This window comes from Lissotriton vulgaris, chromosome 1_1, assembly GCF_964263255.1.
Source record: "Lissotriton vulgaris chromosome 1_1, aLisVul1.2, whole genome shotgun sequence".
Classification (NCBI taxonomy): Eukaryota; Metazoa; Chordata; class Amphibia; order Caudata; family Salamandridae; genus Lissotriton; species Lissotriton vulgaris.
In genome coordinates, this window is record NC_141685.1 from 777,264,929 (window position 1) to 777,289,527 (window position 24,599).

At 47.2% G+C, this 24,599-nt stretch overlaps 1 protein-coding gene across 2 annotated transcripts in view; it reads right to left on the minus strand.

The window, feature by feature from the left end:
- Positions 1 to 24,599, minus strand: part of PDC (phosducin) — a 110,958-nt gene that overhangs the window by 45,285 nt on the left and 41,074 nt on the right. For both annotated transcript variants that reach the window (XM_086956132.1, XM_086956124.1), the window contains exon 2: positions 20,530 to 20,617. In XM_086956132.1, the coding sequence (XP_086812258.1) occupies positions 20,530 to 20,596 (67 nt within the window). In that variant the 5' untranslated portion in view covers positions 20,597 to 20,617. The remainder of the gene's footprint in view (positions 1 to 20,529; positions 20,618 to 24,599) is intronic.

The window sequence follows — 24,599 nt, forward strand, 5'->3', positions numbered from 1 at the left end:
GACTGCCAGAAACAGAGAGATAAGTCTTTGACAGAGTGAGAAGAGAATAATGCGCAATATAGAAAAAAGTGTGTGTGTGCAAAAGAGGGAGAGAGCCAGTGAGAGACCCTGTACTGCGTACTTTAAAAATTGCCTGCACCGTAGTGTCGGAAAGTGTTAGAGTAACCAAAAGTGTTTTTTCTCGAGCATTTAAATGTTGCTGCACGTGTGTTTTGTGGCAATGAATAACAGGACACAAACAGTGGCACCTTTTACAAAATATGAACATGGTATAAATATTATGCATTCTATGCTAATATTTTGTAATGTGAGTGTAAAAGTTGTGTAAATGTGTGACTCGTGGCAACTAATGTGGGCATTTTTTGGCAAATTCTTTTGGGTTTGGGGTCTTATAGTATGGATCTAAAAGGTGCAAGACTGGGACACATTCGCTGTTAGTGCAGTATGGTTACATATGAGAATAGAGTGGAGCCACACAGTTTACAAAAAATGTGGAAAGTTTCCCCAAATTAATAACAAGCATTTACAATGCAATAGGTCTCGCAATGACATTATTTTGAGCTATTGACATTGTAAATGTCAATGCCTTAAAAAAAATTAAAAGGCATTGTTATTTACAATACCAAAAGCAACACCTATTGCATTGCGTAGTGCGGTGTCCGTGAAGATGGCGCCACACTTATTAAACTTTAAAAAAAAGGAGTGTTTTGGGGGGCAAAGAGAGAAGAAGAAATGACGACACATGTGAGAGGGGGAAATTAGGCACGGAGAAGACAGTACGAGGAAGGCGTTAATGTGCAGTGAGACTCTATTCTTAACTAAGGCCACACCTCTGCTAACAAACGCTGCAGACCCAATCGCAAAGGTACTGGCACCTAAAACGCTCAACTCAGAAAGAGCATTAAGTGAGTGAGTGTACCTGTGTGTGGGTGAGTATCTGCATGTGTGTGAGTGAGTCTGCCTGTACCTGTGTAAAGCTCAGTGTTGCCTATACAGTGCGCGTTCACCAGCATCAGATACCCTATAGAATACACCTAGTGACTTCTACACACTTAGGGTTATCTGGAAGAGCTACGAATGCGCAGCATTGGCTGTATACCCCAATAGGTAACAATCAGTGTCCCTCAGTGGATTGGGGGTGGCTTGGATGGGCTAACCGGGGCCCCATGGATATTGTGCGGTATTCGGTTCCCTATAGATGTGTTTGTGTAGTGTTACTACAATTCTTTCCCTGTGGATTGCAGGGTTATCTGGGTGTTATGATCCCTACAGAGGCTCCGTTGGAGGTGGGGGGGAGGTGGGGGGGGCGTTTGAATGTATATAACACCGCCTGAGTGTCCAGCTCACAGTCCAGTATAGTACAAAACAAAGTGGTCCTAGACACAATTTATCAAACTCATGTACATGAATTATTCATTTTTACTCTTTGTAGGACTTAATCCTGAAAAAGAAGGAGACAAAACAACAGCCAAATGTGTTTACAGTATTATCCTAGATACCCAAAACAGATTATACAACACTGAGTTTGCGTGTAGCAATATAAATTCGCAGTTTATTTCACAATCATATATACATATTTACAAAAACCCAAGAGAGTTTGGGGGAATTCTGCCAGGCGCAGTAGATAGTGCAAAGGTTTTAGTGCTCATGTGAAAGTAAAGAAGAAATTGAATAAAAAGGGGGATAATCAAATGATTTTAAACAAGAGACTAAGGTTCTGTTCCCTTAGTATTATGCCAGCCCCACGTATATTAATCATACGGTTTGGATATAGTCTTTCCAAAGAAGGGGGGGGGGGAAGGGGTGCAGGCATCAAGGAATGGGGGGAATTGTCGACGTTTCGACCGTGGCGCTGTGGAGGGGGCTTCAAACACCTCAGCTATGGATCTTCCTCAGGACGGAACGGAGGAGGGGAACCTATACTGCAGAGAGACAGCACCCCAATAATGAGGGCGTTTTTGGCATAAAATTAATCCTTGGTCTGCCTTAATCAAGATTCACCATTCGGCGTTTTGGATTAATTTCCCATTCAGCCCTCTCCATTAACAGGAAGAGGAATATATCAAGTTTTCATTTGCTGAAACTTTAGAGGACGCCATCCATTGGTGGCTACCCTCATTCTTGGGGCGCTGTCTCTCTGCAGTATAGGTTCCCCTCCCCCGTTCCGTCCTGAGGAAGACCCGTAGCTGAGGTGTTTGAAGCCCCCTCCACAGCGCCAGGGTCGAAACGTCGACGATTCCCCCCCATTCCTTGATGCCTGCACCCCTTCCCCTCCCCCCCTTCTTTGGAAAGACTATATCCAAACCGTATGATTAATATACGTGGGGCTGACATAATACTAAGGGAACAGAACCCTAGTCTCTTGTTTAAAATCATTTGATTATCCCCCTTTTTATTCAATTTCTTCTTTACTTTCACTTGAGCACTAAAACATTTGCACTATCTACTGCGCCTGGCAGAATTCCCCCAAACTTTCTTGGGTTTTTATAAATATGTATATATGATTGTGAAATAAACTGCGAATTTATATTGCTACACGCAAACTCAGTGTCGCATAATCTGTTTTGCGTATCTAGGATAATACTGTAAACGCATTTGGCTTGTTGTTTTGTCTCCTTCTTTTTCAGGATTAAGTCCTACAAAGAGTAAAAATGAATAATTCATGTACATGAGTTTGATAAATTGTGTCTAGGACCACTTTGTTTTGTACCATACGATACCCAGGTCCTTTGACTTTGTCTGTGTCATACCCCATTTTTCTTAATCACAGTCCAGTATAGACAGCACGCAGCAGCCCTTACAGCGCGCACGGTTACCTGGATGGGCTGGCTGAGGTCGCCAGTCGCAGGCCCCCCCCCACCAGCTTGCAGTAGAGGTCTGGGATGGCCCGGCCCGTCTCCTTCTCCTCCCTGCAGGCGGCCGAGGCTGAGATCCAGGTGCCCTTGGCCAGGTTGAAGTACGGAGGGTGCACTGTATCCGTTCACCCCGGGGGTGCTGGTGGGCAGGTCCTACCCTGGTGCTGAGCGGAGATGGTTAAGGAGGAGCACCGAGAGCAGAGGGATAGTGTGCCCGGGGGCCATCACCCCTCAGAGGGTGGCACCTGGAAAGCCAAGAGAGGCAGCGCGAGCAGGAGCAGGCAGGGCTGGGCCCACTGCTGTGGTCTGTCCGGGCAGCGGGCACAGGAGCTGGGTCCTCTGCTGTAGTCTGTTTGAACAGCGGGCACAGGAGCTGGGGGTGCTGGGTCCTCTGCTGTGGTCGTCCGGGTAGCGGGCACAGGAGCTGGCGGGCTGGGTCCTCCACTGTGGTCTGTCGGGGCACGGGAGCTGGCAGGGCTGGGTTCTCTAATGTCTGCTGGCGAGGGCTGTGTACTCTCCTGTGGTTTGCTCACGACAGCAGAGTGCGGGTCATGGCTGAGGGCAGGGGCTCAGAGTGAGTTGCGGGGGTGCCCTCGAGAGCGCACCGGCTGCCCTTGGAGAGGCACAGCAGAGATTGACGCTCCTCCGGGGACGGGAGATTACCTGTGTTGGGGACGCCTACACTCTGGGATCTGACAAGAGGTGCTGGACAAGCTATCCACTTTGCACCTCGCTCCCCTCCCCCACAACTTCCACTGCCAGCCTGTTGCCACAATGGACTTAGCATGCTCTATACCCAAGGGGAGGGCTTTATTATTATTTTTTTTCCGTCCGTTTTTGTATAGCGCAGACTTTACCCGAAAGTGTCATAGCGCTTCACAATAGGAACAGTAGAGATACATGAGGAAAAAAATACTAGTCAGCATGTTACAAAAGCAAATGTTATGTTACATGAGGCAATAGTGACAACTGTGCAAGTATCAAGAGCAAACAAAGTACAAGAGGTAGCAAATGATACGTTACAAGAGGAAACATGGGGGCGGGGCTTGTTCAGGATTGCTGTTGAGCCAGGCTCCTCCTGTGTGTCTGCCCAGATCTTACGGGGTTTAAAGTTCCCTGGGGTTTGCTGTGCGAGTACACATCATGGAGAGAGAAGCATCGTCTGACCGCAGTAGTTGACGGGAGCCTCGCGGATCAGGCTGGTACGGAGAAGGAAGGGTATGCACGGGATAATGACCGGTGTTGAAGTGGGGTGTATGTAGCAGTGCTTCCTCACCGTGTGCTCTCCGCTCTGACCTCGCATAGTCCACACTGGAGGCCGTGCACCTCCCGCTGCTGAACAGAGCTGTTAGTTTACTGCCCAAGCTGAGTCTGCAGCTGCTTCTACCAGCTGCTGGTGGTGTGAGGGAAATCGACTTTGGTGCGCGTTGACCGGCCGTGGAGCCGACGGCGGAGAGGGGAGGGAAAGTGAAAGTAACTGCATGAGGCTTGCAAGGGAGACAGGAGATGAACAGCGCGTGACTGTACGTGGTGAACGTGCGCCTTCACATTTCCAGTCTGGCCGGCCGGCCTGCAGCCTGCTCCTGCCAATCTCCTGTCTCCCTTGCAAGCCCTTGAAAGCATAGTCGATGACAATAGGTCTCGCTAGCGACAGCGCTCCGCGCTGCGTCGCCTGGTGCGAGACCTAAAAAGTAATAGGATTTCGAGAAACAAATGTGCACATTATAGCATTCTACAGTGAGTAAGCCACTGAACACATTTCGCACAAGCGTTTGAGAAATATATCTGCTAAAATCCCGCTGTGAATTTAAAAATGTTTTCCCTTGCAAGCTGTTTGGAACTTATTGCGCAATTGCCACGAAAACAGTGGCAACCTGGAAAATTCCATATTTATTTTCCCCATGCCTATAAATCAAATTATAGTATAACTCATGTGTATGTTTAGCACCCCAATACTTTCCGTATACCAAAAATCGTACTGTGACAAACAGGCACACATGAGTGCCCCACTGCAACTTCTCAACATTCCTTGATTGCTGCTGTGTGCGCACATGGATGTGAAGGAGTTGTGACGGATGTGAAGGAGTTGTGACATATATATTCTAATGCACACAAGCACAATGACGCATTTGACACCACTTTACTTTAAGGTTCCAACATGGGAACATGGAAGCAGAGCTCAGTAGTCACAGCAACACAGAGGTTACTAAAAGTAGGTAACTACAAAATGAAGGCATTTGTCAAGCTAGATATAACGATTATGGTCTAAACCTAGCAGGGCCGGACTGGGAACTGAAAGCATCCCTGGCAAATTTTGCCAGATCAGCCCCCATCCGGCACGTAGGTGAGCGAGCGCAGCGAGCGAGCCCGACCACTAGAAATAGGGAGGGGGGCGTTTAGGGGGGTTCTCCTCTCTAAGAAAATTTAGAAAAAAAGACAGACTAAAATGGTGCATTTTACAGCACATTTTCATTACAAAGCACATGGAAGAGAACCCCCATCAGGCCACCTCGCTCTCACTCACAAACTGGCCTGGCTGCATAGCTGGTAATGCAGTAGGTTTTACTTTTTCTAAGAATTTTAAATAACGTGCTGCTATGAACTAATTTAAAGGAAATCAATGTGTCGACCTCAGAAGGCTGAATGGCTGAATTGGCTTTGCCAAGATTCATATCTCAGATATAAGCCTTATGGGCTTTTCTAGCCGAGACACATTGTGGCTTCTCACTTCTCCTTGCTCAATCATTCATTATCTTACCGCCATCTTTCCCTTTTTTCTTATCTTCCGTCGATGTTCCCTCCCTTTTTCACTGGTTTCCTTCGCTTATCAGTCTTCATTCCCTTGCCAACTCCCTTTCTTCCGTCTGTCCTAAGCAATTTTCTAGCTCTTCTCTCTCTGCGCCTATTCTTCCTTTCTTCTCTCCCATCCCCTACTCCTGTCATCCCTCTGGACAACCCCTTGCCCTTCACTCTCATGCTTCATCTATCTTTCTCTTGTAGAAGTCTTTCCTCGCTTTCTCTCTCCCTCAGTCTTTATTTATCCCTTTCTCCCACCTTCATCTCTTTATCCCTTCCAACCTTTCCTCTCTCCCTGCCATTATTGCTGGTGTCTCCACTGCCCCTTTGCCTTAACATGTCTGCGGCGGTGAGGAGATGATTGCCAGCACCCCACTGCCCCCAATCTGCCCCGGCACTTTTAATTGCACGAAAGCGTGACGCAATGCGCATGACAATTGGACACCAGGAGGCAGCCCTACCCCAAGGGTGAAGTCAAGAGTAAGACTGCGCAGTGGCAGAGAGTGGACTCTTGGGAGTTGTGCTTTTTCCCTGCAAGGAGTGGCGCGTAGATCAGACAGACAGACTACTGTCTACAGTACTATCTGACTCTGACTCATGGACCAAAAATCGGCCCTAGCAAAACCAGCCCCCGCTAAAAAAAATGGCCCCACTCCATCCAACCTTCCGGGGGAGTGCCTAGTCCCGGGGGAATCACCAGTCCGGCCCTGAAACCTAGTAAAACCTGCTAACCATTTTAAACAATGGAATATACACCAGAGAAAATTTAAATGAAAAAGTCTCCCCAAACTATGAAGTTTTCTATGATCTATCAGTTCAGAATTCAAAGAAAAAACACATAACAGATCAGCTGCTGTCAACACGAACTACAGCTCCACAGCTGTGCCACTGCACCCTGAGCCAAGCAGCAGAATCGGAGGCCCGGAAGCAGAGTTCAGGAAGTAGTGCCCAGTCCAGCAGTTAGGTAGTGTCCGATATATCGTACACTCCACACTGTCTCGCGGCCTCCAGCGCCACCTAATACAAACATAGCTCCCAACATGGTGACGCTGCAGGACGACTGCCCTTTTCTCTCTGGAACTGCAAGTTATAGCGTGGCAGCCCATGAAGTGAGCGCAGTGATTATAAAATAAATGCCAGCAGTGGAGCAAAATAAATGTAATAGTGCGGCAGCCCATGAAGCGGGCACCGTGATTATAAAATAAATTCAGCAGTAAGAAATAGGTGCACAAAATGAAAGGTATAGTGCGGCAGCCCGTGAAGAGGGCACAATGATGATGAAATAACGATGCAGCGAGAAACAGGCGCACACACTGTGTAACACAAGCAGTAAATAAAACAAGTAGTTCCGAAAGGAACAGATATACACCCACAGCGTAAGGAAACTGTAGTTGGCCGGTGCTCCACAGCGAGAAATAGAACTGATGTATCAGGAGCTCCAACCAACAAGCAGCCAGCAAAAGAGAGCGAGGCAGGAGTGAATCAATAGCAAGCTGCAGGCAGGATTCCACTCCATATAGTCATGACAGATGGTCTTATAGAAAGCATTTGCGCACTGCCTAGGCTCGACGCAAAAAGGGAGCAGTTATCTTATCCTGCGGAATACATGTTCACTGTCCATGAGCTTACCGCATATTATTTTAAACATTCCGATAGTGAGTATTCTTGTTCAATCAGTGTCTTATTGTGGGTAATCCAGATTGCCCATGCAATGTGTAAACTTCACTGGTCAATCAAAAAGTAAGGGCAATATTGTGAGTTAAAACAACTATAATTGGGTCTAGAAATTCACTATTGCACTTTATTCAACTTCTATAATTAGTGCACTTCATACCTAAAATTATAAATTAGTAATCGAAAGCAGAAAATCAACAAACTCTACCATGTGCAAAAGTGGCAATGCTCAAACTTTCTCACACAATTCGCCCTATAGATATCTTTATGTAGATGGATTTTCAATAGCTCTTAATACCACGGTTTTGTTGTTTTGTAACGCAGCTTTCCTATTAACCAATTCAGTGGTGTTTATTTGATCAAGCTTGGAAATATGACAGGTTGAGTTGGCACTGTTGGGATTTGTACATTTAAAGTGGTGCATGTGAACTTGCAAGAACTCACACATTTTTTGTGTTGTATATATTTGTAATTATAGTACTTATGATAGATAGTGGCCATTTGAGGCAGCTTCACTAGGGCTGGGTGGGCTGTCACAAAATCAGTGAACTGACCTCTGAGGCTAAAAGTGCGGGGTCGTGGTATGTCAGATGCCTGGACACGCTGATATTTGAATATCCCTAACATACAAAGCTATCAATAATTTCTGGAAACTGCAAAAATACAAATACCAAGAACCCCTGTTTACCTTTTATGGCAGTTGAATAATGGGAGTGCTTACAGCGCATACATTTCAACCCTCCCTCACGAGTCCTGCATGCAGAAACCAGATTCGGATTGGCGAATCACGATCTGCTGGAAACAAGGCACTTTGAGTTTAGACATATATATCCTGAGACGGAAGGCTTACGAGGGAGATTAGAGGGTGTGACAGGCCTTAAAAAGTAATTGTTGGCAGGTTTACATGGTGTATAACAGAAAGTCTTTAGAACTCTGTTTTTGTTAGCGCTATGTTATTAAATTGTCAAAAATGAAAAGCTGATTGTCTGTCACCATACACGTCAAAAGACCAAATTCAGACAGATTGCCTCTGCTTCTGATTAAGTTAATGGGGAAAATACATTCTTCCGACTATTTTTTTTAAATCTCCCACTTTCCTGCTCTAAAATGTTGCCATGTATGACAGCGTACTGTGTGACAGCTAGAAAAGTTAGTGTTACATCACACAAAAAGGTAATCACTACCAAGGGTACCCCGACAAGCAGACCCCTCTCAACTAACACCCTTCAAATAAAACCACATTTTTTGTAATTGGCGCAGTCAAGCAAACATCTGCCCAGGAAGGGCTGGGACCAGTGGCGTAATGAATAATGACGTGGACCCCCTGCAAAATGTGATTAGGGGCTACTGACTCTTCCATATCTCACAGATATTCATTGGCTTTGGGCTAAATGGGTGTCCCCTGAAGGGCTGGGGGCCCCCCGGAAGGGTTTCAGGGAGGTTCCCGCACCGCAGGGGCCTGCGTTACGCCCCTGACTAGGGCGCCAACAGGGGCCAAAGGTGTAAGATACAACTGCAGAAAGCGTCTGCAATGCTTAGCAACATATGTTGTACTGCGAGAAAGCCATTTCCTTACATGTGACTGTGGGAGTTGTAGTGAGCCAGCCGGCCACTATGGGCTTCCCCATGACCCAGATGTTGTATCATCTCAACCCTCATGGCCGGGTGCGGCCAAGGGTATGAATAAAGGCATGTAAGACCCCCGGGTGTCAATTCACCAAAATGTCTGGGTAGCGGAAGGGACATCACACACAATTGGCCTTTACTTTCATTCACACAAAGATGTCTAAACATACACATACCTTCACGCACTACCTCTCAGATAAACACACTCGCATGCATACAACATACATTTCAAAGCATTTTTTTTTCCCATTGCTGTCAGATAGGGTCATAGTCCTGCTCATTATACTTAATTTTTTATTACACTAATAGTGAATACTAATATTCACTATTTGTGTAATAAAGAATTTGACAGAAAACCAGGAAAATGGAGCTCCAAATGACGTCCATTAGGATGAGCTGCTCCTGTGTTGGGAGACCCCTAAATGACTTCATGGTAAGACAATCGATGTATTGCGTGCTAATGCCATTCATTTATCCAGCATTGGTGCCCGCTCTCTATTGTGAGCATGACACTATATTGTGTAAAAGGAAGGCCATCGCGCTCACCGCCGCCCCTGACTCTATGTGGCAGCCACTCCCCCGCAGCCTCACCCGCTGCACCTACCCCTGCACACGCCTGGCCAGCGCTTGAGCAACTGCACCAACGCCGTCTGCCTTCCCTCGTGCAACAACTCAATGTTTCACAGCCTGCACTTGTCTTCAGGAGCCAATGTCCTGCAGATGCAGCATGCACATATGTCTCTAGCAGCAGCCAGGGCTTCCCTCTCCGGCCATTGGGAACTTGATTTCTGGCAGCTGGTCCAAGCGGCATCTCCTGCAAAAGGCCAATGGCCCACGTGCTCCCGCTACCTGAGGGACAGACATCCACACTTCCTTAGCCTTCAGTCGCGACACAGGCCTTAAAGCTGGCCTGTTTGGCCTACATCCTTGCTGACTGCCGTATCATCAGTGCTCAACCCTGTACTGGTGATCTCTCATCTACCAACCATCCCTGAACAGCAAAGATTGATAACAACTATGCCCATCTCTGCAAGTTGGCCAGTTCTTGCAGAGCGGACGACCATTCTAAAGAAATTCAGGCACCGCTTAACCAGGGATGCAAGTCCAAGATGCTCTCAGGACGGATACTGCTTCAACCCAACATCGGTCTCAACAACATCCTTGCCTTGTGCAATCACACCACCTGTCAGCAGTGTGTGTCACTGAAATGGGCATAGCACTGACAAACAAACATGCTTGTACAGTTTGTCTTTTTTAATTTGAGGATCATGCGAAAATGATTGGTCAATAGGACTTTTTAAATGGTTTTGTATATACAAATTGTTTTATAAATGTTGTAGAACACATTATTATTGATTTTATTAAAGATACATGGTATTTTTCACATTTAGTTACGTTGTTATTGATGTCACTTGTCCACCTTTGAGGAATTGAACTCTTTATGAATGGATGCATGATATAGCTGAGTGTGAGCGATTGGTTAGGGTAACCTTCCACCATCAACACCAATTGGTGGGGATTTGAACAGTCCCAGGAGAAATCCTTTTATTTGACTTACCAGTGGTACCCCCTCTCTTGGGTTTGGGGTCACTCCCTTTTGATTTTCACAGCGCTCCAACCGTCATCAAGTCCAAAGCCAAGGACGCAGTTTCCATGGGGACGAAAAACATCTGCCCCAAGGCGATGGTGTCCTCAACCATGACCCAGTGCCAGAACTGTGGAAGAAGCGAACATGCCCTGGAACACTACCCGTCATAAGGAAAGTCATGCTCCAACTGTGACAAGCAGAACCATATTTATGAAGGTATGCTGTGGAGATCTGAGGACCCGAGGCAGCAGAGAGCAGACACTGGCGACCAAAGCGGTCCGACAACTCTCACTGGCCAACCCAGGAGACCATGGTACGACTCCACGGCACACGTGGTCGAACAACCCCCAAGACTAGTAGGCCCCAGATGATGAGGTTGTCTTCCTCATATCCCTTGTGGAGCACTTCAAAAGACAAAAACGGCCCCAACCTTCATGCAAAGTCATTAGAACAGCCACAACCATTAGAGCCCTCATCGACACAGGGGTGCCTGTCAACGTCATATGCTACCAGCAGTACAGACACCTATGCCCGAAGCCATGGATTTCACAGTAAATGACCCGAATTTACCCCTACAGGGGACACAAGCCCCTGCTGCTCAAAGGGATAAAGACTGCACCAGTTCAGTCTAACAGTAAGGAGTTCCCGGCATAGTTCTTTGTCATTGAAGGGGAGGCTGAGACCCTCTTTGGATGCCACATGGTAGAAGACGTTGGTCTGATGTCCTTCACCCGGAACATGCAGGCCTTCCAAATAGATGAACTGTTACACCAGTTCCCCAGCTTGTTCCAGGGGCTTGGGTGCCTCCAAACACTTCTGATAAAACTAGACAGTCAAGCCAGTCTTTCTAAGATATCGAAAAATCCCATTCCCCCTACAACCACTTGTTGAGCTGAAGTTGGAGAGGTTGGAGAAACTAGGCGTCATCAAGAAGGTATCCAGGCCTACCCTGTGGGTGTCGCCGATAGTCATCGCTGAAAAACTCAAACAACCAGGGAAGATCCACTTGTGCATAAATACCCAATGGACGACCTCATTGCCGATCTCAATGGGGCTGGGTAGTTTTCAAAGTTCAACCTTAATTCCAGGAAACACCAATAACAGCTTGATGTATTATAACTTTCTCTATGTACGTAGGTCTGCAGGGGTACAACACCTGAAATTTGAGACCTGCTGAGGTGTTCGAAAATGCAATTGGGGTGGCTCTCTCCATGCTCCACGAAGTGATGAATGTCAGCGATGACATATTGGTATACTCTACAACAGCAGAAGAACATTACTGCTGACTCCAGCCACACTGAAACAGCCGTGTGATCACAGCATCACCTTATATTGGGAGAAATGCTACTTCTTCAAGCTATCAGCTATCTATTAACAAAGGACAGTATCCAGGTTGACCCCAGGAAATCACATGCGATCCAGCAAGCACCCACAACCACAACAGGTCTGCAGTTTCCTGGGGATGGCCACTTATTGCTGGCATTTCATCCCTATTGCCGAACCTCTCAGAGCACTAATGAAGTCCAATGGCCTGGGGCATCACGTAGGATGAGACGTTTTGACGCATCAAGACCGCACTCCTCAGCAAGTCGACAATGGCCTACCTACTCCTCATTGATGCCAGCCCTGTAAGGCTTGGGGCCGTACTGATGCAAGAGGTGGAACCAGGGTGGTGGGTGCTGCTCGCTTTTGCAAGCAGAGCACTCAACACAACAGAAACCAGATACACCCAGATCGAAAGAAAAGCCCTTACCATCAAGTGGGCTTGTGGCCATTTGAACCTGTAACTCAGTAGGTGACCACTTTAACTCCATGGCTGCTAGAGCAATTCCTGCTGGGTGCTGAAATATTCAGAAACCCATGCTCCATGACGAGCTCAGCTCGTCATGAGTGTATGAGAGGTGTACATCATGACGAGCTGAGCTCGTCATGAGCGTCGAAGGTGATAAATGATCACGACCATACACCACTAGACCTGCTATTTAACGGCATGGCGCCCCATCTCCCACCCAGGATAGAACAGTGAGCAATCCAGCTCCAGCGGTATCGGTTTGAAACAATATATCAACAAGGCTCCTAGAACCCAGCTGATTTCCTCTCTTGACACTCATCACTGGAGAAAGATGCGGAATGGACAGAAGATTATATCTGGACCATGAGCATGGGAGTGTGCCCCAGGGCACTGAGACTCCAGGAAATTAGCCAAAGCACTGTGGAAAATGCAGTATGTTGGTAAAGTTACAGCGATGCTACGGAAAGAGGTTCCTGCAGAGAGCTAACCAGTGGCGAGGCCCAGACAAGGAGAGGCTGACGCAACTCCGGAGGGCCAGACATGAACTAAAGTTGACGCCAGATAGCCTTGTGCTACGAGGGTGCCGTATAGTCATATCAACAGGGTTGACACACCTAGTGGTGGAACTAGCTCATGGAGGACACCAAGGGGCTGCCAAGACAAAGAACTGCTTGAGACAAAAGGTGTGGTTCCCTGGAGGGGAAGCAGCTGTGAATGATGTGGGGTTTGCCAAGTGACCACCAGCCCGGAATACCCAGCGACCTGTCATTACAGAAGAACGAAGTGAGGCTCCATGCAGGACCATCTGAACAGCATTAAAGGCCCCCGGGTAAAGCATTGCACTGGGCCCTGCCTACACGACTACTCTCTGGAATAATAATTGGAGAGCAGCCGCCCCCTAGTTAAATTCTGGTCTGTGCATGGATTCGCATGGTGCCCCTATGCTTGTGGGGCTCTCTGGCAACTGCCCAGCCTGCCCATGCATTACAACGGCACTGGCTCCATGGAGTAAAGTAAGCCTCAACTTTGGCAGCTTCCCAGATTGGCGCACCAACCTGGTAATGGTAGACAGTCATTCTAAATACCCATAGTGGAGCTAGTTGGGTCGATGGCATTCCCCAGTGTTGGCCCGGTGTTAGAGAAGGTCCTGACCCTGTTTGGTCTCGCAGAGTAGATAGAACAGATAATGGCCCACCATTCCAAAGCTTCCTACAATAGCTCTGCATATGACACCAACAAATCACCCCTCAGTGGCCGCAAAAGAGTGGATGCCTCCACAGGGAGTAGAGAAGATGACAAAAGTAGCCATGACGAGGGTGCCAAATAGGGCACTGTTTCAATGGCCAACAACAAAAGGGAGAGGAGTCACAGGATCATAACCATCAGGAGAATGCAATTGTGAGTCCAGTGGATAAAACCAGCCAAGAGGAGCTGATCAGTATTCCCCAGAGCCAACTCTATAACATGCGCCCCAATACTGACTCCAGTCAAAGACTGAATGACTCTGTACGCCAGACAAATTACAGAGAGCCAGAGTAAAGTGGGGAAGGGATGTATTGAGCAACTATGAACTGCCCCATGACCCGAATGTTGTATCACCTCAACCCTAACGGCTGGGCGCATCTGAAGGCATAAATAATGATGCATAAGAAAGCTCGAAGTTTTGTGCACACACCTGATGTACTATGTGCTGGAATCATTCCATTTTCCATCTTCACTGTGAGCGCAACATTACATGGGGGAGCGGCTACTGTACCGTATTTGTCCTGTGATGTAACCTTCTTCTATGAATATGTCTATCTTTAATTGTGTTTTTAAGGTCTCTGTCGAGTGAGCCCTTGACTTTATAGAGGAACCTGGGAGGGTTGATGATCCTATATTGAGTGGTATGACCCTGTATCACCGCTCGGAGTTGTGTGGGGCAGAACTTGACATTTGGAGTACTCTTCCTTACCCGAGTCCCGGGCAGCAGAAGGACCATCGTGGGCGGGGAAGCATCAGGGGGACTGCGAGTCCCAGGATTGTTTGCGGCGAGTGTTGAGCCGCACCTGGAGACTCTTCCCCCGCGACCCCGCCTTCCTCCTGGGTGATTAAAGCCACGACTCGTGGCCCCCGCTTCGCGGGAGCCGCTCGGAGTTGTGTGGGGCAGAACTTGATATTTGGAGTTCTCTTCCTTACCCGAGTCCCGGGCAGCAGAAGGACCATCGTGGGCGGTGGAAGCATCAGCGGGACTGCGAGTCCCAGGATTGTTTGCGTCATGTGTTGAGCCGCACCTGGAGACTCTTCCCCAGCGACCCCGCCTTCCTCCTGGGTGCCGCCCCGCCCGCCCATTGGCTACAAGATCACGCCCTGACACGCGCCTCGAAGGACGCGCGCGCGGGCGCCGGGCTAAGGCCGGGCAAAGGGCGGGCCGTTTGAGGCCGTTAGAGGACGGTAGAGACCGGACCGGGCAACCCCACTAACATCTCGCCCTCCAGAACATTCCAACCTCACTACCTTGCCTGGCTACCCTGAGGTTCTGCTTGAACAAAATGGCAACGAGGGAAACAAGAAGCAAGGCGGCCACCTTGGTCACAGGTACTCTGGATATTTTTCTTGCAAAGGCTAATACCGTGGTAAATAAGGGCCTCACAGTCCTAGAAAAACATATAGCCGAAGGAATTGAAAGCTCCTACCTGGTTTCCTCGGGGCCTTCTTCCAACGTTAGATCGTCACTACTGCTGGATGCTACACACTTGTCACTCATGGATAGCATCGATCAAACTATAGAGTCAATTCTGCAGCAGTTGAGGACACCATCTAACTCACATAGGGATCGAGACTCAGTCCACATCCTTGATGAGGTGGCATCTTCCCCTACTCCACAGACAATTTTACCTAGCGACTTGGGAAATGGTTCTACTGCAGCGGATTGCATGGGTCTCCGAGAGGACGCTGTTCCAAAAAGGAAAAGATCGAGGAAGGCTAAAGGTGCTAAAAGGGCTAAAGTAGATCCCACCCTAAACACCGCTAATGACAGCATGGACACCCCAGGAACCTCTTCCATTGGGAGCGTCACTGAAACGGCGAGTCCTGTGGCCCACGCCACCAACCTCATACCCCCGCACGCTGGTCCATTTATTTTTGGAGGGGGACTTCCAAACACTTCAGAGCATATCATCTGCTCACTCACTGGCATTATTAAAAGTCTTTTGGATCCCCTCTCCCTCAAACTGGACTGCATTGAGGCTAGACTTCTAGCTATAGAAAGATCAGGTGGAAGTGGGGCTGATCAGCAAGGGTTGCGATTAAGCACAAATGGAGTTAATGGGGCTAGTGTTGGGATCTCTCTCCTGCCTAGTGACTCTACTATTGTGGCTTCAACTCTGCCAACAACTCTTTCCGCGGGGAACCCCCCCACAATCAGCCCACCACAACCTGCCCCTGTACCTCTCCCCAGGCAATTGCCTCCGGTGCCACCTGTTAGGAGGTCGAAGTTACCTACTTCGACTAGCTCATTGGGACAGGAGAGACCCCCTAATGTAATGGCTGACTGCCCTAATCGAATAGGTAACACCCTTAACCGAAGAAAAGCAGTTAACTTGCCTCCCGAGGCGGCGGCCTATACTGTAATTTTGATGGGGGTACCTGAGCTCTCCAGCAATGCGGTGTAATCCTATGATTCCCTACGTAACAAAGTTATTAGCTGGCTAAATGTCCAAAGGCCCCTACCACCTAACCTAAGAGGCGAAGTACTGATGGTCAGAAGGGTCCCATTGGTTGGGTACACTGTCAAGAAAAAATGTGGGTGATTGTATAATTGTAAGCTTTAGGAGTGCCCAGGTTGCTACGTATATTTGTAATTGGCTTGGGAATCCAGGGAATACATCTATAGAACTGGTCCCCCTGTCGTTCTTCTATCCCAATGTACGAGATGCGACTCTGAGGAGGGACGAAGGCTGGACCAGGGTGGGATTTGCTGTTGACGGGTCAAGGTATAGGCCCTCTCTCTACGACACCCCCGTCTATGGCAACTATGTACACCCCAACAGAAACAGTTGCCTCGATCAGGTTGACTGACTCCAGAAGGGCGCATCTATTGGGACACTCAAGGTGTAGTTTCTGAAACCGCTGGGTTGGGGACAGGAAGAGATGTAACTGATGTTATCACTCGAGATCCTGATGCATCTCCCTGTGAGAGCATAACTACCAGCAGTTCCCGGGGCCAACTAGATAATTTATTTCCAAGTCCATCTGGTCCTACTTTAATACCTGAAGCTCCACTTGATCAGGGAACATTACTGCATAGGTCTGAACTACCATCACTAGGTTCCGTTGCTGAGAGGATCCGGGGGATGGTACCCAAGACCCCCGAAGGAACCATGAAGGTTCTCTCCTGGAATGTGGCAGGTATGGCCAACAAAATAGACACAAATGATTGGGTTTCCCTAGTAGGCAGCAGCGACATTTGTCTCTTTCAGGAGACTTGGGCTAGGGAACCCTTCCTCAGAGCAGGCTACGCAACCTTCTACGTCAATGCCAAGTGGAATGGTAAAGGGAGGCCCTCGGTTGGACTAGCTGTCTGGGTGGCCAGTCACATTGGCTGTAATGCGGAGATAGTACCTACGTTTTCGGAGGACATACAATGTGTTCTCCTTAAATGGCCCAATGCCTTCAATTTGGCAATTGTTAATGTGTACTCTCGCCCAGTCAGCACGTCCATGGAATCACCCACTTTGGATGATCTCTCATCATTCTTGGGTCCACTTCCCACCGACTGTAAGATATTGATGGGTGGAGACCTTAACTGTCACTTCAAACCCCTTGAAGGTTTGAAGGAGGGCGCCCTAACCGCTGAAGACGATTATTGGGGGATCCCACCATGCCAATCCCCTTATCCTAAATCATGGTCCCCTCTTGCAGTGCAGATTATGTCCTTGACTTTGAACTTTGCCCTGAGGGCCTGCAACGGGCACACCCCATCTGACACTCCTTCATCATGCACCTTTAATAGGAAGGACCACGAATCGCGACTGGACTACATTTTTGTAGAGACAGGCTTGTGGTCCAAGGTCCAGGACTTTAGGGTAGTAGAAAGAACAGATAGCGACCATAATGCCCTCTGTCTAGATATGGCTCATCCAGTCCCTGCTGTTGGCTCGTCATCTATTGACCCCAATCAATCCCGTGGTTGGCCTTTATCAAGAGAGAATTACATCATGTGGGACTCCCTGAGTTATGGGAGGTTCCTGAAAGAGGCTGCCAAAGGGTCCCTCGCAAAAGGCTGGTTGAAATATTCAAGGAGAAAAGTTTACTCTCTCTTGTGTGTGCACCCAACATTGGCACCCTGACCGAACAATTCCTGAATTCCAAAAATTCTTATCATTTTGAAGGTTTTATGGACATCATATATCCTATTTTAGCAAGGAAATTGTTCATCCAATGGAGGCTAAGCACCCTGCCCTTGAAAACGTTCACCTGCAAATGGACAATGCGGGATGATAAAATCTGTCCTGGGTGCAATAACTATGATGAGGAAGAAATTCACGTTCTGTTTTTTTGCCCGGCCTGCACTAGACCGAGGAAATACTGGCTAGTGCCATTGTGTAGGAACTTGGGCATAAGAAATTATTCATATTCATACAGAATACTGAAGACAAGTACCCTGCCCCACATAGTCTTTGCATTTGCCAAGTTTATAATGGCCATGTGGCAGATAAGGGGAAAACTACTAAAAGACTGAAAAGTGATATGAATTGTAATGAAATCGTTCCTCACAGCCCCTCCAGGGAAATGAACTACCTATGAAATGTATTATGTCATGGTTTTATTGTATGTGGATGTGTTTGAAATGTTTTAATGTTTTTTAATGAATCTTTTATGGTCTCAAATGGCCGAAATAAAGAATTTTTGGATTGGATTGATGTAACCTTCTTCTATGAATATGTCTATCTTTAATTGTGTTTTTAAGGTCTCTGTCGAGTGAGCCCTTGACTTTATAGAGGAACCTGGGAGGGTTGATGATCCTATATTGAGTGGTATGACCCTGTATCACCGCAGGACAAGCCTAGGTGACTTTGATGCAGCTGTCGCGGCCTCGCCATGCACTTGCTTTCACAGCAGCCCCTGCCAGCACAAATGCACCCCAAATCAAGTACAAACATGCAGAAACTATTGTATAGAGTGAAACACTGCATCTCATACAAGAATCTGTCCACAAGGTTAATGCGGCCTTCCAACAGCTAGGCAGGGCCCTGGGATCGTCACTGGACAGCCAGAGTCAAATGGGAAGTGCACGTATGGCACCAGAACATTGGCACAGCATTGCTCCAGGCGTGTTACTCCTCAGACATTAGCCTTGGAGGTGCAGATTACCTTCAGTGAACAAAATGGTGATACTAAACAAAAACAGCACACCGGTGGGAGTGACAGATATTTATTAAAGTGGAGCTATGTAATACTGCGAGCAGTGGACAAGAGGACTGGCATCCCACGGATGCAAATACGCTATATATATGTCTCTTGTAACTAGGCACCGGCCAACCACAGATGGTAGGCACACACAGTGGACTTGGTATGAGGGTGTGCAAACAGGCACACGAGGGAAGAACACCAAGTTGAAACCGGTCACATGAAGTAAGAGCATCCAGGAGTGGTGGCCGACACAAACAAAATGTGGTGGCGCATGTGGAGGGGGTGTAGGAGGGTGTGGGGGAGCACGAGAGGGGAAGCCCGGGGTGGGGGGGGGAGGGTTAGTTATAAAAAAAGAATTACCTGAAGTTGCTGCCTGCCTTCGCCTCGGTGTCCCTCTGCTTCCTCGTCCCTGCAGACACTTGGACAGCAACAGAGCTCCCTGTGCAATCCATGCACTGCTCTCATGCTATTGCCAACCTTGAGAGCAGCTGGGTATTTGTCTGAGTGGGCCGGTTTAACACTTGCTCATGCACAGGGAATCTGTGATGTTTCTCAAACCCAGTTGTGCATCCCAGCTGGGTTAGAGAAACCTAAGTGCGAATGTCTGTTTGGCCAGCCTAAGATGGCTGGTTAAACAGACATGCGCACCTGGAAGTGCACATACCACTCCATTCCTCTTACCTTCCATGGCCCTGACACGCCCCTCCTGCACACATTGGCTCAGCCAGCAGCGGAAAAATAAAATGATAATAAAATATTGTGTTTATTTTTCTCTTTGCTTTTGTTCTGGAATGTGTATCCAGCACTCCAGCTTATTACTGGGAACTCATGCACCCACCTCCTCTACTGTAAGTACATTTGTATTGCACTTGTGTCCCAGTGTTTTTTTTAGACTTAATAAGTGTGTTTTCCTTCGTATAGGTGTATTTAACATACTCACACTACCTTTTACCTAAGTTTCAAAGTTGCTACCTTGCTCCCTCTTGCGCAACCTTTCTGCGGTACTGCCCCGTGTACACTTGTGTTAACACCCATTTTAGGTTGCTGCTCCTTGCTTCATTGTGCTACCTATGCTGTGCCTTAGGTTTTTTGCCTACAGACCTACGCGTAAAACAAACGTTGTCATTTACAGCGCCAATAGCTCCAGTAGCGGCCCGTGCAGGTAAACATGGTGGGGTGGGGCCGTGAAAGTGACAAATGAAGGGATAGGTAACATCAAATAAATAATTATATATAGCCTCTTACCTTGCGCTTGCACTTGCCGCATCGTCGACTCTGCAATGCGGCGAGTCCAAGGTAAGTGGGTTTATTTATTTTACATTCCCTTTCCTGTTGTTTGTCAATTTCACCCCGCCCCACCTCCTCACTGCACTTACTTGCCCAGGTCGCTACTGGACACTTATATGCCAGTGTGTTAATAGTACTCATTAATAATACGTGCAAAATGGGCTCAACATTTTTTCTACGTTTCCTTTAATTATTTTGAGGTCAATATGTAAATAGGACACAAAAAGACACTTGATGCAAATCATTAATGTAATTTGCAACAAGATACTTTGCGCCCAATAACCTCCGATCTCACTGAACTCATTAGTTCAATACTGTAGTAGTATCACACGTACCAAAACGCATATTGTAGCAAGTTAAGAAGGCGCTCTCTGGGCATCAACGAATATGGCCGAATCAATAGACCTGGCTGGTGTTTTCCTGTCATCGCTTTAGTGTAGTGCTAAGAGGAAGGAACCAACTGCTCAACAGAGAGTTCAACAAGTGTGCACAAATTTCTATTTTCTATTGTTAGTTACCTGTGTTCATTACTGAGCCTTCGAAATCGATCTCCTCCTCACAAGTGTTTTTTTCATGGTCTTCCATCGGACTGTCTTTATTTGATATCTGCAAAAAAAAAGACATTTATGTGAAGAGCCAAGCACATGAGGACATGGGGTTAATCTTTCAACCGCCTGCCATACATTTATTCTTGTTATTGGCTACTCAAAGAGTACTTCTTCCATTAGAAATGTCATTGAATTTGGTGTTTTTTGCTTGTGTTACAATGTAGTGAAAGGTTCAAGGCCAGGTCTAGAGGACTCTCTTTACCCAGTCCATAGTCTAATTCTCCTCCTCATCATCAATGAGTGTTTCTTGATTTCAGCTCAAACTCAACTTATCTTAAAAATCTTGGAGCTCGTGATTGGGATTTTCATTTTTTTTTGGGAGCACACTTCATCTGATAGTCCATCTGCTCATTCTCTTTGTTTTCCAGATTATGATCACAATATTTCCACCATTATCGGCCAGTTTGATGATGATGGCACAATTGGTCCATGTCTCTTTAATGACTATGTATTTCCTTTAAATAGTTATAGACTAAAGAGTCAGGAATAGAAACTCTTTGGTTATGGTTATTTTAGGTTTTCCATTGACATGGGATTTTTGTTCTGTTAACAATATTAGTGCTATTTTATTAATGTAAATGGAACATTCCAAAATATAAGTCGATCTAGTTTGGGTTCAGCATGGCAAGTATTGTGAAGATCTCTCCAAGGGAAAGACAATGAAGGAGGGGTCAAAAAAGAGCATTCCACATTTTCACTCCCACAGGCAAATTTGCTCTCTGCTGCAGCATACACTGCTGAATGGAATTACACTAAATTTGGCATGAAACTAGAACTTTACACAGAGGAGTGCCTTTGCTTTGTTTGGTGTAAATTAATCTTATAAAATTGTATCAGGTGGGCTTCAATGATTTTTAAATTAACAGGCATCAGGACTCTTAATTTGCAAACTGTCCTCAAAATGGGCTTGAGGATAGCATGTGCACCCACATTTGAAAACGAAAGTACCTTTCAGGCAAGTACGTTTTTTCACACACCATCCACTTAGGGCCCATGAACTCAAGACTGAGTTAGAGGACTAAAAGGCTCTGATTGGCTGTTTGCAACAGAAAAACATATGTAGGAGCTGCATTACAGGACGAAGGGCAAGGTCCCCGTATTCTGAAAAAACTGCCACATAGGGGGGGGCACTATGATCACACCTCGAACTCCCAACTGACTGTACAAAATGAACTATTAAACTATTTGACCCATTCTGGGTCCCCTGTCTTAGTCTGTGGACACTAAACAGCGATTGAGACCTATGAAACCTTTGGGCCCATGTTGGGTTCCCCGTTCTTTGTTCGCAGCTCTGAGCAGTGTTTGTGAACTATGAATATCCTGGATCCCATTTGGTTTCCTCTTCTTTTTTGCAGACCCTATCAAGGAGTTTGAGGGATATACTCACTGTCTGAGTGTGTTTTGAATCCATGGGCTCCATTTAAAGTCCACAAACTCAAAACACATTTGGCGCCATAAAAAAATAAATAAAAGAGGCATTATTTCCTAACTATTTCTTATTGCTTAGGAGAGGGCTGGGGTCACATTGTGTTTTGGGGATGTTGTCTTAGTGAACTAAAACTTTTTCAAACATTTTTAAAAATTGCTTCCAGTCTGTGGATCTAAACTTTTTTTTTAAACTGTTTTTATTGGCATTTTGAATCAACTTACGCATAATTGGCTCATCATAGTTAATTTTCCACCCCACCAAGCACCCCCCGCCCTCCCGCCCCCATCCATTTCAGTGGAATTGCATACATCAATTCAACATTATCCATTTCGGGCCCGTCAAACACTAAGTACCCACATGTATCATCTTTCAAAGGGGGCCCGCAGGTCCCAGTTTCTTGTACAGCAGGCCATGGAACAAAGACAACATCCTAGCCATTGTGCCCGGGAGCTTTTCAGTCAGCCCCCAGTCAAACATCAAATCCGTGGTACTTCCTCCATTTTCACCAGACCCTGTGGAACTTTCGGGGGCAGCCCCTAGCTTTACTCTCTCTGCCGCCATGTACATGTCTATTCCCCTCCGCCAACCTCCCACCTTTGGAGGTAAAGGTGCTCTGCATTCTCATGCCAAATCTCTCTTTGCCACCACTGGGGCCAGCAGGGCAAAGATCAAGTGTGGGCGTGTCAGATCTATCTCCGTAGTTATTCCCAGTAACACAAATTTAGGGTTCATCAGTTGCGTCGCCTCCAATTTTTTACTGAGCTCAACCAGGATATGTGCCCAATAAGTGTTTATGGTGGAGCAGTCCCACAGCGTGTGGAAGAATGTTCCCTGCGGGTGTCCGCATCTCATGCAGCAAGGATCACTAACCCTGCCTATGCGGTGCATTCTGAACCTATCATAACAGACCCTATGCAGTATCTTGTATTGGATGAGATGTAGTCGGGTTTTGACCGCGACCTCTCTGTGGTGCATCAGGGCCGCCTCCCAGTCCATAGTGTCCATGTCACCCACGTCTTGCTCCCAGATCGTCTTCAATTTCCCTAACCCGTCCGGAGCATTATTATTCAGTGTTTTATATGTCAAGGATACTAATTTATTGGGAACCTGTTCTTGTAACAGGCAACCCTCCAGGGGGCATACTCCGGTAGTGGGGATACTAGTGCCGCCTCAGCCTTCCAGGTATGACGTAATCGTGCATATTTGAAGAACTGCGCTGGAGTCAGCCCGTATTCCACCCTCAGGGACTCATATGTCTTAAGCTCTCCTCTTGCCACTAGGTCTCCAAGCGTTGAAATCCCTATAGCGTCCCACCCACCAAAGCCAGCAAGCTTGTGCAATTCTCTCAGCCACGTACAGGTCCAGATCGGTGTCTGCATGGTCGGTTTCTGCGTCCACCCCATCATCTTCGTCGCCCTGTCCCATACATCTATGGTAATCTGTGTGGCTGGTAGTAGCTGTCGCCTCCCAGTTCCCCCATACAAATAATGCAGACTAGTGCGGTGCGTCATGGTGGCCCTCTCCAACCTATAGGTCGGGTGATCTGCGGGTGCATGTAGCCATTCATTTATCGGTACGAGATGCTCTGCCCAGTAATAGGCCTCTATATCTGGCAGGGAGATCCCCCCGTTATATTGATTTCGTTGGAGCGTAGCTAGGGCTATTTTAAGTTTCTTCCCAAGCCATAGAAGGGTGCGCAGTTCAGCATTAATTGTCTGGAATGTCTGTCGGGGTAGGGGAAAGTATTCATTCTGTAGAGCATACAGGAATCGTGGCAATGTAATCATTTTGAGCATTGCCGCTCAGCCTAGGATCGTCAGAGGTAGGGACTTCCACCGAAGGGTGTCTTCTGCAAAGTTCTTAATTACCTTAAGTATATATTTTTGATACGAAACTTGTTTGTCGGTTGTCAGGTAAACCCCCAGGTATTTAAATCCAGACTGGGTGACTTGCAAGGCTCCCAGTAGTGGGGGCCATTCTTCTTCCGGGGGCGGGCTATATAAAATCGATTTGTGCCAGTTTATCTTGTAACCTGAGAAGGAGCCATACTTGTCTAAAAGTTGAAACAATGCCGGGATTCAGTCGTCGGCTGTGTCACGTGTAGGAGGATATCGTCTGCATATAACAAAATCTTCTCCTCCTGTAGCTCCGCCTGTGATATGCGGAAGCCGTTTACCCCCTCCGCTTGACGGATATCACACGCCACTATTTCGACTGTGAGGGCGATCAGTAGCGGGGACAGGGGACATCCTGGCGGGTCCCCCTCCGTACCAGGAAATCCTCAGACATTACACCATTTATTTAACCGGGGCCCTAAGATCCGTATATAGTAGACCCACCCATCTTCGAAAATTGGGGCCAACCCCAAACTTGATCAGTGTTGCCTTCAAAAAGGGCCAATGGACTGCATCAAACACTTTCTCAGCATCTAAGGAGAGGAACATATGTGTTTCTACCCTCTGCTTCATCTCCATGAGCCAGTTATGGGTCCGCCAGAGGTTTTGCCTTGTCGCCCTATCCGGTAGGAATCCCATCTGGTCCTGGTGCACCA